This window comes from Berghia stephanieae, chromosome 7 (genome assembly GCF_034508935.2).
Source record: "Berghia stephanieae isolate SIO BIC M18660-M18661 chromosome 7, UCSD_Bste_1.3, whole genome shotgun sequence".
Classification (NCBI taxonomy): domain Eukaryota; kingdom Metazoa; phylum Mollusca; class Gastropoda; order Nudibranchia; family Aeolidiidae; genus Berghia; species Berghia stephanieae.
The window spans coordinates 46,410,191-46,425,750 of NC_088366.1; the positions used below are offsets into that span (position 1 = coordinate 46,410,191).

Here is a 15,560-nt window from a genome sequence, read left to right on the forward strand (position 1 = left end):
TCCCCAGCCAACAGCACCACTCAACATGTAGGTCATGACGCCCATATAGCAGTATTATAATATTTCTTTGATATATATAATCCTGTTGTCATTTCACACATGAGTAGGACGAGAGAATGTGATTATAGGTCTTTTCCAAGAAATCAGCTTTGCGCTGCTCAGATAGAGAGAAGGAATGCGGAGTAACTCCTCTCAAACGCATGATGAACCATGCCCCAGGTAGAACGAAATTACGTACTCTCGTTGTAGTAACTGGGTCTGGTTACTGTCGGCATGTGAATTTATAACGGTTTAGGATTGTGGCAGCGTTTTTGCAGATTTGACAAAAAATCGTCATAATATTGCAGAGTAACCATCCGAAATGCAAGTCAGAAGCCGCGCAAATAAACTTAAACTGTGAGTTATTATTAATATTTGTTTTGCTAACGAGGGGTTTGTATTCGAAATGCTCATTGTTTGTATTCCCTTTTTTTCTTACGAGACCTTTTTACTTCAAACTCTTAGTTTACAAAAGAAAAGTTGTACTTTGAAAAGTTTAGCATTCGACATTTTTCTCTGGTTTATTTTGGCATCTTCAGAAATATCTTCCTGGTAATCCTGGTGTCACTCTACTTCCGGTTCTCCCATTCATCATTCACTTGGCACGAACCGTTGACTGCTACAAAAACACCTTCTTTTATTACCTCTATCTTAGCCTAGATTTTTATTTCTCACAGTCTCATATCAAAGCCAGAAAGAATGCCACCCAAACCGAATGGCTTCTATATGTTTATGTCTCAGAAACAAAAGGAGATAAAAAGAAATACGAATAGGGCGCCTACCATGAGAGAAATGCCAGGATTGTGCAAAGATGCGTGGAAGGTAATTTGTGAAGATGAAAATGAGTGATGAATGAAGTGCACCTCATACCAGATTCGGCTTTTTTCCCCGCAAATTCCTTCGCTTTGCCATTTAATTTATCTATTATTATTTTTTTTTTAAATTATTTATATCAATATAAAGGATGGGGTGTCGGGAGGGAGGAGTTCTTTTTATGGAAGGACTTCGGTAATTTCACAGCACGCCTAAATAATAAAAGGTGGCGTTTTTATACACCACCATTGGAGGTGTACAAAAACGCACCGTTTTTATGCACCTCCGTTGGCGGTGATGGTAAAGTAATGAAAATGTTGCTGCATACGTCCATGAGGTTTAAATTGTTTTAGATTGTAGTTTAGCACGCTGCTTAGTGATCACCGATGTAGGGTACAATGATAATAAAGTTAAAGAATAATAACAATAATTTTAAAAAATCTAAAGTAAAAAGAAACATGGCACACAAATACTGATCTCAAATAAATAAATAATTTTAGAAAATTAAAATCGAAGTTTTTTAAAAACATGATAAAAAGTTTTTGAAAAAAAAAAAAAAAGAAAGAAAAAACAGCAAACAAAAACAAAGTAAATCAAAAAAAAAAGAAAGTCAACAATGGGAATCGAACCTGGTACTTTCAAGGTTGGAGTCTGACAGCTTGTCCACTGCGCTTCGGAGCCACCTGACTGTTCATCACATTTAATGTCTTTCTAAAACATTATTTTACCTTCAATGCAACTTCTATTTTCTGGTTTTATATTTCGATTTTTAGAATTATTATTATTTTTATATAAATTTATTAACAAAAACATCCTACATATGTCACAATATAACTATCGCCATGTCCAAATACAGAAACACAATATCGCTAATGAAATTGGGTGGAATGCGCATGCGTGACGGAGGTGTATAAAAACGATCCGTTAAGATACACCGTCAACGGAGGTGCATAAAAACACTACGATAATAAAATAGGGGATTTTTTTTTCTAAAATTAAAAAAATAAAAACGGAGAGGAGGAAGACCCCCTGAACCCACCTCAACCCTAACTACAATATTATATTATCAATATATTATATATACCCCCTCAACCCCACTCAAACTTGCAATTGTGAAAGTGATGAGAAACTAAGTAATAAGTTGTTAACATCAACCGTCTCAACGAGTTGTTTTTGAAACTAGGAAAATCACACCACTTATAAAAATTAAAATTATCTTAAATTTTTAATCGTAATATTTATTGGACACTGCAACTAATTGAAAATTCATGATGGCGAATAGATTAAGTTTAAGTAATTATATAATAAAAGTCCAGGGAAACTCCAGAAGTCCTCCCATTTATATATATATATATATATATATATATATATATATATATATATATATATATATATATATATATATATTATTTTTTTTTAATTTTTTTTTTTTCCACTGGACTTTTGATGTTGCCATTTGTTACTGACTATGATCTTGTAGAAAGACCCCCAGACTCGGACTTTAGCCTTTAACTTAAGAGATAGAGACAAACCAATTTGGTTTTTCATCCGTTTTTAATCCAAATTGTATTTCAGAAATGTACACGTTTCAGTAGATATTTTAATAAAATATTCTGAGGTTAAAAATATGATAAGGTAACCTTTATTAATCCAAAACAGGAAATTACATTGTTTATCATGGATCAAAATCAAACTCACTCTAGGTAAAAGATTAAGTTCTTTAGCAGGGTAGATGAATTAAACAACATAACTGTAACAATGTATCCACAGACTAGATAGTATTTAGTAATGTGCTGTAGCGTATAGGACATTCACTCTCATACACTCACTCTTATTTACGCTCTCACTTATTAATTAAAGTTAAAGATACAAGAAATAATAATAATGTTAATAATTAGTAATAGATAAAGAAGCCTTTGAATTACGTAACAATTATATTAATCTGTGTGTTTAATAAATAAGAGACATTGGGTAATTCCTAATTGCAGCGGATAAGAGTGATTTGTTCTTTGTTTGCTTTTAGTAAACAAATTAAAGTGCATTCAAAATGTCTCTTAAAATCTGGATTCATTTTGAATTTGACACAGTGCACTAAAAATGCTTGGCTTTAGAACCCAGTTTCTTTATCGAGTCCGGTTACATCGCTTAAATATCTCTGGCCAATGAAAATCTGCTACTCTCCACTCACAAAGGTATCAAACTTTGTTTTGTTGACCACAACGATGGATGTCGCTTTATGTTCTACCGATGTCAAATGACTTTTTCTCCTCCCAAAAGTGTATCTTTTTATTTTACTCATACTTCTTCCTACCAATAGATATATTAACTGTTCTTTCTTTTTTATTTTTTGTGTTCATTTCCCTCAGGCATTGCCGGCCGCAGAAAAGGCTCACTATGACAATATGGCAAAGCAGGAACGATCAAAGCTACAAAATTCCGGTGATCAAGCATGGGCAAAACTGGACAGTCAACGACAAGTCATTGCTGTAAGATGTTATGTTGTCTACATGAGTTTAATATGTATATAAAAAGAGAAAAAAGCAACACTTGAGCTTTTATATGGCATGACATCCACTTATTATGTGTGAAAAGCACTTTACAAAAAGTCCCTAGCCAACAGCAACACTTAACATGTAGGACGAGACATGAAGACACCTTTTAGGCAATATTACAATTTTTTTCCCGGCAGAGACAACGCTGTTAACGGCCAGATACTCATTTTATGCCTGAGTACGGTGAGAGCATGAGAGTGAAGAACATTTTCCAAAGACTCAACTGTGCACTGCTGAGACCTGTAAGAAATCGTCTTTGTAGCTCACATACCTATTTTGGTCCAACTATTACAAAGTTAGCACTTTAAGTGATCAATGGCACCACCTTTCCTCTTTAATGACGCAAAGTAGTCTCTTTTTCCAACTTGAAATGCATTTCCGAATTTCCTTGACGTTTCAAACAGTGCAGAATGCTTCATTATGGTGTTGACATATACGTAACTGGATTGATATTGACATTTTTAGGTGATGCTACAAGATTTTATACATTCAAAATCTGCTCATACAATTATTTTGATATTTTACAATTCTATTAACAAAGAATAATTCTAATAGGATAGTAAAATTTGGAAAAGATATCTTTATAACTTTTTACAATAGATAAAAATAATCACCCGTTATATTACATAAACACTTATGATGCAGGAGTCAATGACATTTATACCTTCAGATTAAAATTCCATTTCAAAAAGTAATGATGGTGGTAATAATAATAATAATAATAATAATATTAATGATGATAATAAATAATCGTAATGAATGATGATAATAATAATAATTATGATTGTGATTATTATTATTATTATGATAAAATACAAATAGTGATGATAATGGTAATAATACTGATAATTATAATAATCATAATATTATATTACAAAAACTTTGATAATAAAAATTTAGAACTTGTTAAATATGTTAATAATATTTAGATTGAGATATGAATGTTGTCTTTATTTGTTCAATAAATTTGTTTGTATTGTGTCACAGATGGTAGGTGCTGATATTTATTTAGTGTGTGTGTTTCTTGTTTGCTATCACAACCACCACTACTACACTCAGGCCTGTAAATCTTCCGTCTATTGTCGGATTTCTGACAGTACGATTTTGCTCTATAAGTGCTAATATTTAAAAGAAAAAATTAATAGTAAAAATAAAATTCGTAACTTCAAAGAACAGAACCAATAAAAAAGAAAATACAAGACTTTTATTTCGTTCCAGGAAAAAATCAGATTTTATTCTGTTTCAAATGCCGACTTAAAAAAAAAACAACAAATAAAAACTTTTTATTTGTCGCATCAAAGACAAAACAAAACGTCTATCAGTTAGCTATAATATTATCATGCCACCTACACACTCCACTAGACGTGGATGTATTCACTGCCTGGTTACTGTGCCACAGTTAGCGAGAGAGAGCCGCTAAGCATAGATTATCTTTGTCGCGAAGTTTGCGTGAGTCGTCGAACACACGCCTAGTCAGTAAATAACACACGCACAGAAGTGTGTCGAACCCGACCGGAAGGTTTCTCTCTATTTTGCTACCAACACACATGCATTTCTCCGGTTCTCATATTTTTTTTCTCTATATTTTATTGGTTTAGTCCGGATGTGAGACGGAAAAGAAATAATGCGAAATAATTATTTTTCTTCGAAATATATATTCTTCTTTGAAAGCTCTCCCACGAAAGCACCACCTCCTCCTCTTCTTCTTCTTCTTCTTCTTCTTCTTCTTCTTCTTCTTCTTCTTCTTCTTCTTCTTCTTCTTCTTCTTCTTCTTTTCTTCTTCCTCTTCTTCTTCTTCTTCTTCTTTTTCTTCTTCTTTTTATAAGAATTAATCCAAATAAACAAAAGAATCAGCGTAAACATTGAACACAAACAAACAAGAGCGAAGATACGCAGCTTCCCGTGTCATGCACGAGATGCACATCCTTCAAAAGGGTAGGAATTGTTCTCTTCCTTTTCATTTTACAACAAACTCAGATCAGGGCACTCAAATAATTGGGATTTTTTTTTTGGTACCATAGAATAAGGACCCCATTATATATAAGTTGGGAAAGTGACATGATTTGACTAGTCAATTGACGTGTCATATTTGTTGTGTAATTAATCCATAATTTTGTCCTGTTGTGTCTATTTTCGCGTGTTCAAAAAGTTCCGACAATTTTTTCACCAAACATTTACAGGCTTGTACACTACTACAGCTACTACCACCATTACTATCACATCATCAACTCTACCACAACATCAACTACCAGTACTTCATCATCATCAATATGAATTTATTTTTTATAATATAATTATATTGTTTTTGTTAATATATATGTATATATATAATTTTTTTTTCCTTACAAATGATCATAAAAGAAATTGATACTGTTATTATCATTATTTTCATCATCATTATCATCATCAATATGATGACTACCACCACTACCACTTTACTTTTGATGCCTTCAACTTCAACATTTTCATTTGACATCATTCTTCCAAACCATCCCAACCATTCCTTCTGGGTGGGGTTCCTGACCTCCCATAGTGGGCGGGGAGGTACTTGCTGTTTCTTCTATACCCCTGTTTCTGTTTTCCAATTGCTTTCTGTCTTTCTCCTGGAATGAGATTACTTAGTTTTATCCTGACCCTGGTCGGAGTCCTTGGCTGAGAGGGAAACAGTCAAATATATAGTTATAGTTTTGGGAGATGCTAGTTTTTTTCCTTGTAAATCTTCTCTCTCTTATTTACTGTTATTTTTTATTTTAAACATACGATTTGTAAATATTTGAGTGTATTCCTCTTAGTGGGGTCATGTGCAGGTGTCTGGGTGAGACTTTTAGCTGATCTCAAGCTAAGAACACCGATAGTGTGCTCTTGGAATCTGCATCTATTCCCTATTTGAACCATTTCCCCTATGTCTTACTTTTTCCTCAAGTCCTTTTAATTGTACATCTAGAATGTTTTTACTCTCCAAATTTTCTTCCTTTTTACGGATGCAAATATGACCTAAATGTGTTGCAAGCGCTGTAACACCCTGAAACAAAAAACACAAAAAAATCCCCCCCCCCCCAAAAAAAAAAACATTCTTTGACTGTGGCCTACACATACACACACACACACACACACACACTTTAAAAGGCCAGTTTGACTCGTACTCGTTTGTACCCAGTTTGGTATTAAAAGATTATCAACCCATTTTTTTCTTCTTTTTGTTTTGGACCTCAACATTTGGTTTGTTTCATACTCAACAGGACAGGAAGGATCCAGTCAAAGAGGAAAACAAACGGAGGACTCTGGAGAGGAAAATTTTGCTCAACAGTTGGGAAGGTCAAGGTGAGATAACTCATCATATCTCTAGAATTGTTACTATCTCTCAGATAAAGAACGGAACAAGTGTGTATGAAAGGTGCCAGAAAATCAGTCGACCTCGACTGGGAATCGAACAACAGCACTTTTTATTACCTGTCAGGCGTGATACCATTACATGTGTAATGGTAGCACATCTGACCAGTAATCAGAAGGTCTGAGGTTCGACTGATTTTTGGGATTGTTTTTTTTTCTTATATTTTTCTATCTTGCTTTGTCTGGCACCTTTCATAAACACTTGTTCAGTTCTTTGTCTTACACCGGTGCCTGCTCCTAAATTTCTCTTGCTATTGAAAGTTGCATTATTTCATCATAATAAAATTCCCAAGGTAAAGCACTTTGAGCACATTTAGTGGATATTGCGCTATATAAAGCTCAATCATCACATATAATTGCACCAAGGTATAGCGTTTTGTACAATTTTTATCTTTTTCAAAATTTTAAGCCCAAATTGATTCAAATCTGAATTAACAGTTTTCTATGTATCAAATATAGAATAGAGGCTGAATTAGTAAGGCTCTGCAGTGTGACTTTAGCTGCAATGGTTCAAACCTTGCTCATGTCTTCATTTTCTCCTGTGCTTCCTTTAAAGATAGGCAGATTATGTCATTCACAGTGTTGTGTAAAAGGTTGATTTTCAATTTTTCGTTCAATTAAAAATTATTCCTAGTTTTCTTACAATGTGATTATATAGGATTGAGAAATAGCCGTCATTACTATTATTATTATTATTATTATTATTATTATTATTATTATTATTATTATTATTATTTGTAGTAGTTGTAGTAGTAGCAGTCATAACAGTAGGAGGTGGAGTAATAATAATAATAATAATGCGTAATTTCTATAGCACCCCTTTCCATCAAAATTGCTCAGAAGCACTATACATATAGAGGCACATGCGATCATATCTTTCAATAAAATCACTCACAGAAAACTGAAAGGAAATACTCTTGTCTTCAAAGAGGCTTGAAAGGAGGACAGAGAATTAGTGGTAGTTATAGTAGTAGTACTGTAGTTGTTGTTATAATACATAATTTTGAGGTCCCCCTTCCTTTAAACCCCCCCCCCCCCCCCCCCCCCCCCCCCCCCAAAATCCCAGAAAGCCATGAAGCACAGAAAAAATAAAAAGTAGTTATGTTTAGGATTTAAAAAAAAATTCTTATTACTTGTCTAATCCACCACTCAACCAGATATCAAAGACCTTGTTTTCCACATCCTGGACTTTCAAGTGATGTACGATGACTTTATGGAAGATCAACACTTTCCTTTGGAAATTGGTATGGTCTCCATGTCCCTCAATTCAGGAATTATCAATTTCATGCATCGATTCCTCAACCCTGGCGAGGTTCCCCAGGGAAATAGACACACTGCTATTCAACACGGTGAGTTTTTTTGGAAAATGTCGTTTAGTAGAATTTATAGAAGGAATGAAATTGACTTCACTCACTCTCTGTTATTGTTTTTAACCAGCCATTTTTTAATGAGTAATTCTCACAAAATTTTATCAATTAGACTATAAACGTTCACACATAGTTTTGTGTGTTGGTATGTTATATCCAGTTGGCAGATGTTGTGAGCTTTTTGGCTAAATGCACAGCATCTGAGAGAGAGATGATTAATGCTTTAGATGTTGAGATAGTTATTATGGTTGTGGTTTTTGTTTTGTCCAGTAAAATGTATTTGGATTTCAAAATTTCTCCTTTCTTTCTTTCTACTACCAGCTGAAAATTCTCACAAAATTCCACTTCAATTTGAGCATGCAGATGGCAACTTCAAAGCCTTGACCAATCACATGACAGATTTCGTCCAATCAGATTCACAAGGGGATGAAATGCCCGTGATATTTTGTCTGGTAAATATGGTTGCGTTCTTGACAGTTTTATTTTGAGTATACAAGTCTGTATTTTCTTTGAATTATGAAAAAAAAAAAAAAAGAGATATTATATAGCGCAATATCCACTCAACTTGCTCAAAGCACTTTACAATGGTTCCCTGGCCAACAGCAACACTTAACATGTAGGAGAGGACATGACGCCTGTTAGGCGATATTATAATTTTTTCGGACAGAGACAATGTTGTTAGCGGCCAGGTACTCATTTTACTCCTGAGAATGGTGAGAAAATGTGAGTAAAGAGCCTTTTCCAAGGACTCAACTATGCGCTGAGCGAGGCTGGAACCCAGGACCTTCCGATCTGAAAGCGAGTGTCATACCATTAGACCACATAGCTGCATTATAGTAATGATCATGACAATATGATAACAGTGATGATTTGATATTAATAATAATGATAATAATGGTGGTGATAACGTCATCATCCACCATCATCATCACCATAGGCAACAGCAGCTGGATTGATGTCAGTCATCGGAATATCCAGGGTTCGAGTCTCACTCAGGGGTACATAGTCAAACTCTCTCACCATACTCAGGTGTAAAATGAGTGCCTGGCCATTGACAGAGTTGTTTGTTTTTTTGTCAGGAAAAATTTAATACCACCAAATGGGTGTCATGTCTTGCCCTACATGACAAGTGCTGCTGTTGGCTAGTGACCCCTTGTAAAGGGCTTTGAGCACGTTTAGTGGTTATTGCGCGATTAAATGCTCAAGTTTAATATTGTAATTAATAAAAATCCCATTCTTAGTCATCTCTCTAGTCTATCTTCCCTCAAGCATTGTGTTGCCTGTCAATATTTCCTAAGCCCTTTGTTTCTAGATGCTGTATAAAAAAAAAAATTAATCAGACAAAAAATAACTATAAGTAAAAAATGACAAGTGATCTTTTTGCTAATACTTTTTATATAGAACTGGGTGGGGATCCTGACCTCCCATAGCGGGCAGGGAGGTACATACTGTGTCTTCTTTCCCCTTATATCTGTTTTCCAACATGCTTTCTGTCTTTGTCTTGGAATGAGATTACTTGTTTTTTCCTGGCCCTGGTCGGAGTCCTGGCTGGGAGGGAAACAGTCAAATGCATAGTTATTGTTTTGGGAGATGATATTTTTTTCCTTGTAAATCATCTCTTTGTTATGTGTTATTATATTTGTTATTTTTAATGTATAATGTAGGCATTTGAGTGTATTCCTCTTTATTGGATTTTGTGCATATGTCCGGATGAGACTTATAGGTGATCTCAAACTAAGTACATTGGTGGTATGCTCTTGGATTCTACACCTGATCCCTATTTGTTCCCAGTTCCCCTTTGTCTTACTTTCTCTTGGCTGCTTTAATTGTAATTCTAGAACTTTTTACCATCCCACTTCGGAAAAATTCTTTAAAAAAAAAAAAAAAACAACAAAAAGAATGATATATCATTTTTTTAAAGTATGTCTTTTGCACGGTAGCATTAGGCATACCCTGAAAGAAAGTAGATCATCCCGCAATGAAATTTCATAGACCAACAGGAATCACCCGTGTTGTCCAGAGTGAGCAAATTGGGGGGGGGGGGGGGGGGGGGGAAATGATTTTGCCCCATTAGGAAATATATGAAAGTGCCTGAAGTGGAGCTTGAACCCAGAATTTTACGGGTCACAGTGCAGTGCCTTAACCATTCGACCACCTAATTATTATTTCTATTACTATTATTGTCGTTGTCCATTTTCAGCAAGCCCACAGACGACTAGTTGAGAACTGCCTCGATTTCATCTACAACAAAGTCTACGTGGCAGACGCCAACCGATTTCAAAAGGTTTTCTGTCTGGAAGATCTGGTTCATTGCATGATATCGTTCGCCGAGGGGAAGCAGGTGCCCGAATCGCAGATTACAGACATGTTGAGGCAAAATAGATGGGATTATAATAGCAGTATAAGGTATTTTGTTTGTCTTTTGTAATGTTGTCATTGGGACAGTGGTGCATGCTAAACAGTAGTAGTCCTTCAGAGCCATTTGGCCCATGAAGCCAGAGTTTATCCCGGTTTCTATAGCATGAAACAGACAGCAGCAATTGCTTGGTACCCCTTGGATAGGACGCTGGTCTATCGCAAAGTACTTTCCGCCAGACTTAACAGACCCAGATACCCAATCCCTGCTGGGTGGACAGGGGAATCGGAAAAAAATCTTGATTTATATTCTAGTTTCATTCGCGTTCAATGTACAGTCACTTTATCTGTTCATCCACTGACTCTATGCGGATGATTTTGATGATAATCCATTATTTATTGCTTCGTCAATTTCTACTACAAACTGAATTTTGATTAAAATTATGTTGCTCTTTGTGTCAAGGTTGATGATTTCCCATATTAATGTTCTGTTTACTCACCGTTTTGTCATCACTTTGTCGTTAACAGATGTTCCTTTCATGAAGACTTGGACTGTGCTTTTTGCTCTTTGTCAATTGTCAGACGGTATAGGTGAGCTCATTGATCTTGTCTTTCTGTTAATATACATATATATATATATCGTCGACGTCCGACTCTAACCGTGTAAGTGCCAGTTTTGGGGAAATGGCTATTTTTAGTTCATTTCAAGGAAAATCCCATCCTCCGTCCCCTTGACACAATATCTAAGGGTTATAACCTTGGAATTGGTGGGAAACAAAAGATTCTCTAACTGATCATTACCAGATTATAGCATTTCGGTCACCCTAATCGTGTATCCACCATTTGTTCAGATCCTGAATAATTCTTGTGTTTTGTGCAGTTTTTCTTCAAGTACCCTGTACAATAAGGTAAGCAAAGTCTTTATCACATGTTTAGTGCTATTTGAGAACCATTTTTTGATGGAAAAAAACATTTTACTAAAAAGATTACATGGATTAAAACAAAAGAAATATACATGCACGTTTATCGCTAGCAAAAGTTGATGGCACCGTCGGACGATAGCTGTCCATGCGCTTCCTGCACGCTTAGCGCGACCAGACTAGAGCTACCTGTACGCACAACTTGGCGGTTACACGGACAGCGAAGAGATGTTTACATTGACTTTTAGTAAGAAAACAAAGTTTTCGCTAATCTTGTCATTGAGTCATTATCTTATTCTAAAGAAAAAGGCATGGAGCAGAGCGAGAAAGTCCAACAGTAAGAAAGACTGGTACAATTATGCCCGACTGAAAAAAGAAACACAAAAAGAGAGTAGAAAGGCCTATCATAATCATGTTAAGGAACTTGTTAGTGAAGACTCAAACAAAAAGCTCTGGAAATTTATAAAAAGTAGGAGGTGCGATTCGGTTGGTATAGCGCCTTGAGCATGATCGTGTATTATTCTCTGATGCAAAGGAAAAAGCAGACATACTTAATAACCAATTCTGCTCTGTTTTTGCTTCAAAAGCTCATACCAAAATTACCACTCAACAACTACAAGGCGAAGAAAACGATTCCAACACTATGGCCGAAATCAATGTGACAGTAGAGGGCATTTCCAAACTCCTCGCCACTCTAGATCCAAAGAAGGCATGTGGCCCAGACAAAATACCATCCCGTCTCTTAAAGATATTGAGTAACGAATTTGCACCTGCCCTCACACATTTGTTCAAACTCTCTCTTGAAACGGGAGACATACCAATTGTTTGGAAGCACGCTCTTGTCCAACCCATCTACAAGAAAGGTAATAGAAGCAGGGCTCAAAACTACCGTCCAATTTCATTAACCTGCATTTGCTGCAAACTGTTGGAGCATATAGTGAGATCCTCAATAACTGAATATCTCGAAACTAACAGTATTTTTTGTGATGAACAGCACGGATTTAGGAAGCACCACTCATGTCAAACTCAACTTCTATCATTAACACATGATCTGTCAGCTGCTATTGATAAAGGTGGTCAAATTGATCTAGTACTACTGGACTTTGCCAAGGCCTTCGACAAGGTCCCTCACCATCGGTTAATCCAGAAATTGTATGACGTTGGTATCAGGAACAAAACCTTACAATGGATTGCAGCTTTTCTGGACAATCGCACCCAACAAGTTCTTGTCGACGGCGAGACTTCCACTATCGGGATGGTGACATCGGGCGTACCTCAGGGCTCAGTCCTTGGGCCCGTCCTATTTTTAGTGTACATAAACGATCTTCCACGAGGTATAAGGTCAAAAGTGCGCCTCTTTGCTGACGACACAGCATTATATAATCAGATAAAAACAACAGACGACTGCAAAACACTAAATGACGATCTAGCTAAATTACAAGAATGGGAAACAATAAATCAAATGGAATTTAACGTATCAAAGTGCAATGTTCTAACCATCACAAATAAGAAAGCACCTATAACATTTGAATACCAACTTCATGGTCAAAACCTGGAACATGTAAAGACAGCAAAATACCTTGGCATTGAGTTTGCTAAAAACCTCAAATGGAATGACCACATATGTCACCTGGCTTCAAAGGCAAATCAAACAAGCGCTTACATCACCCGCAATTTAAAAAGATGCCCAATCACAACTCAAACCCTTGCTTTTAAAACTATTGTTAGACCAATTTTGGAGTATGGCAGCTCAATTTGGGACCCATATACAAAGGAAAACATCGACACCTTAGAAAACATCCAAAGAAAAACAGCAAGACGCATCACAAACACATTCGATCCTTTCTCAAGTGCGTCTGAAATATCACAACGGATTGGCCTTGAACCTCTGGAAAGAGAAGAAAGATAGATAAACTTAAATTGTTCCACAAGATCTACTACAAAAATTCGTGCCTTAAACTTCCAAACGACATCAAAGATATCGGCACAAGAAATACGAGGGGACACACAGCAAGAGTAACCATCCCAACATCAAAAACAGACGCCCACATGTATTCGTTTTTCCCTTCCACTGCCCGACTATGGAATAGCCTCCCAGCTGAAGTGGCTGAAAACGGTTGCCAACATGCCTTCACGCGATTGCTGGAGTTCACAATGTGACTTTTTAATCTATGTGGTTTTAGTATTATGTGCAGAGTTTTAGCAAGTTTAAAATGTAAAACACTACAAACTGTGGAGTGATCCTCGACAATATTGGAGGTTTACACAAGACGAAGAAGAAGAAGAAGAAAAAAAATAGTCTGATATTGTTTTACACTGTAGCATTGAATCACAGCGTATTGTATAATATAAATTATAATAATAATCGATGGTGATGGTGGTAGTGGTGGTAGGGATAATGATGATGATGATGATGATGATGAGGATGAGGATGAAAATGATAATAATAATAATAATAATAATAATAATAATAATAATAATAATAATAATAATAATAATAATAATAATAATCTAATTTTCCACAGATCAACATTTATTTGAGATATATACTCCTCTGCCTGGACAACCACATTCCTCAGACCGGCACAGTACTTTGTCAGAATAACGCAGAGAAGGTGAGTGTGGAAATTATTACCATGCAAAACAAAAGGAGTCTGATATAAAAATCACATACAATGTAAACAAGGGAATGTTTTTCCTATTGTTTTATACTGTAGGATTGAATCGTTCATTGTATAATATATCAAAATGTCGACAACGACGACGATGAAAATGATGGTGTCGGTGGCGGTGGTGGTAGTGATGATGATGATTATGGTGAGGATGGTGGTGTGGTATTAGGGATGATGATAACGATGATGATGATGATGATGATGATGACATGATAGTAACGACTGTGAATATGATGATCTTGATTCTGCTGCTGATGATGATGAAGACAACGACGATGATAATGATGATGATGATGATGCATATCTCATTTTCCACAGATCAACATTTATTTGAGACGATACTCCTCGGCCTGGACAACCACATTCCTCAGACCGGCACAGTACTTTGTCAGAATAACGCAGAAAAGGTGAGTGTGGAAAATACATATTACAACTAGTTAAAGTTGCTTAATTTCAAGCTTATATGAATACGATGAATGCTTCTGTCACTTTACACTTGGCACTTAGCAGACAAGCTTACAACAACATTAACTTTGCAACTGCCCTTTTATCGCATGATTGAAATATAGATAGTTCTGTGTGTATGTGTGTGTGTGTGTGTGAGAGAGAGAGAGAGAGAGAGAGAGAGAGAGAGAGAGAGAGAGAGAGAGAGAGAGAGAGAGAGAGAGATAGGGGGTGCGGAGGAATAACAACAGTTTAACTTTGGTCTTAAAATGTAACCGCCCAAGTGTAACCCCTGTCTTGTTCTTTGCACATGTTACCTTTTGCAATCACCCGTATGAGGCATTAATTGGTGCTTGACTTATTGACACTGTTTATCGACTATCCTTTGTGGTATAATCCACTATGCCTTCTCTCCCTTTCTCCCTCACATTTCCTGTAACATACATATATACGTACATCTGTATACATCCACAGGTGATGGACCCCAACAGCAGAGCTATGCGAATGTTGCGTCTGGCACAGCAGCAGATGACCCAGCAGGAACCCGCCAGCTATTTGTCCCATACCCCTGAGGAAGGGGACCAAGCAGTGGCAGCTACCACGCCTGTCGCATCTCCCAACGAACATCAAGAAACATGTATCAATGATATTTCTTTCACCGAACTTGTTCCTTTCATGGAGGAGCAATATGTCAGGGACCTTAGTAGTGATGTAGATATTCTCCAAAAGGGAAGTATTTTGACACACGGCAACAGCATCGCCAACTGCCCCTTTAGTCAAAGTCTTGACACCGACAATCTGGAAACAGTTCATGCGGATCAGGAGAATTTTCCCCACTGGAAGATAGCAATAGAACCATCGAAGAAAGGGAGAGCCATGAAATAGAAACAATATGTGTAGAAGAAGATAGCAATAGAACCATCGAAGAAAGGGAGAACCATGAAATAGAAACAATATGTGTAGAAGAAGATAGCAATAGAACCATCGAAGAAACTGAGAGCCATGATA

At 36.2% G+C, this 15,560-nt stretch overlaps 2 protein-coding genes across 3 annotated transcripts in view; both read left to right on the top strand.

Moving 5' to 3' along the window:
• The first annotated feature begins 610 nt into the window (after positions 1-610).
• The window catches only part of LOC144977372 (protein maelstrom homolog), a 28,165-nt gene continuing 13,215 nt past the window's right edge, over positions 611-15,560 (top strand). The window contains exons 1-7 of one of the 2 annotated variants that reach the window (XM_078922522.1): positions 611-861; positions 3,219-3,338; positions 6,644-6,725; positions 7,952-8,143; positions 8,483-8,613; positions 10,362-10,567; positions 11,045-11,107. In XM_078922522.1, the coding sequence (XP_078778648.1) occupies positions 739-861; positions 3,219-3,338; positions 6,644-6,725; positions 7,952-8,143; positions 8,483-8,613; positions 10,362-10,567; positions 11,045-11,107 (917 nt within the window). In that variant the 5' untranslated portion in view covers positions 611-738. The remainder of the gene's footprint in view (positions 862-3,218; positions 3,339-6,643; positions 6,726-7,951; positions 8,144-8,482; positions 8,614-10,361; positions 10,568-11,044; positions 11,108-15,560) is intronic. The other variant, XM_078922523.1, reaches the window with a different exon arrangement.
• LOC144976122 (uncharacterized) lies at positions 14,303-15,437 on the top strand. The gene is made up of 2 exons (XM_078920303.1): positions 14,303-14,515; positions 15,027-15,437. The coding sequence occupies exons 1-2, from the start codon at positions 14,318-14,320 to the stop codon at positions 15,435-15,437; spliced, it is 609 nt and encodes a 202-aa protein (XP_078776429.1). The 5' UTR covers positions 14,303-14,317.

Bases quoted from the DNA above. Each gene is read 5' to 3' on its own strand.
- LOC144976122 (XM_078920303.1), top strand. From the start codon at position 14,318: ATGATAGTAACGACTGTGAATATGATGATCTTGATTCTGCTGCTGATG. The intron at 14,516-15,026 runs GTGAGTGTGGAA...ATACATCCACAG, and splicing joins GTCAGAATAACGCAGAAAAG to GTGATGGACCCCAACAGCAG.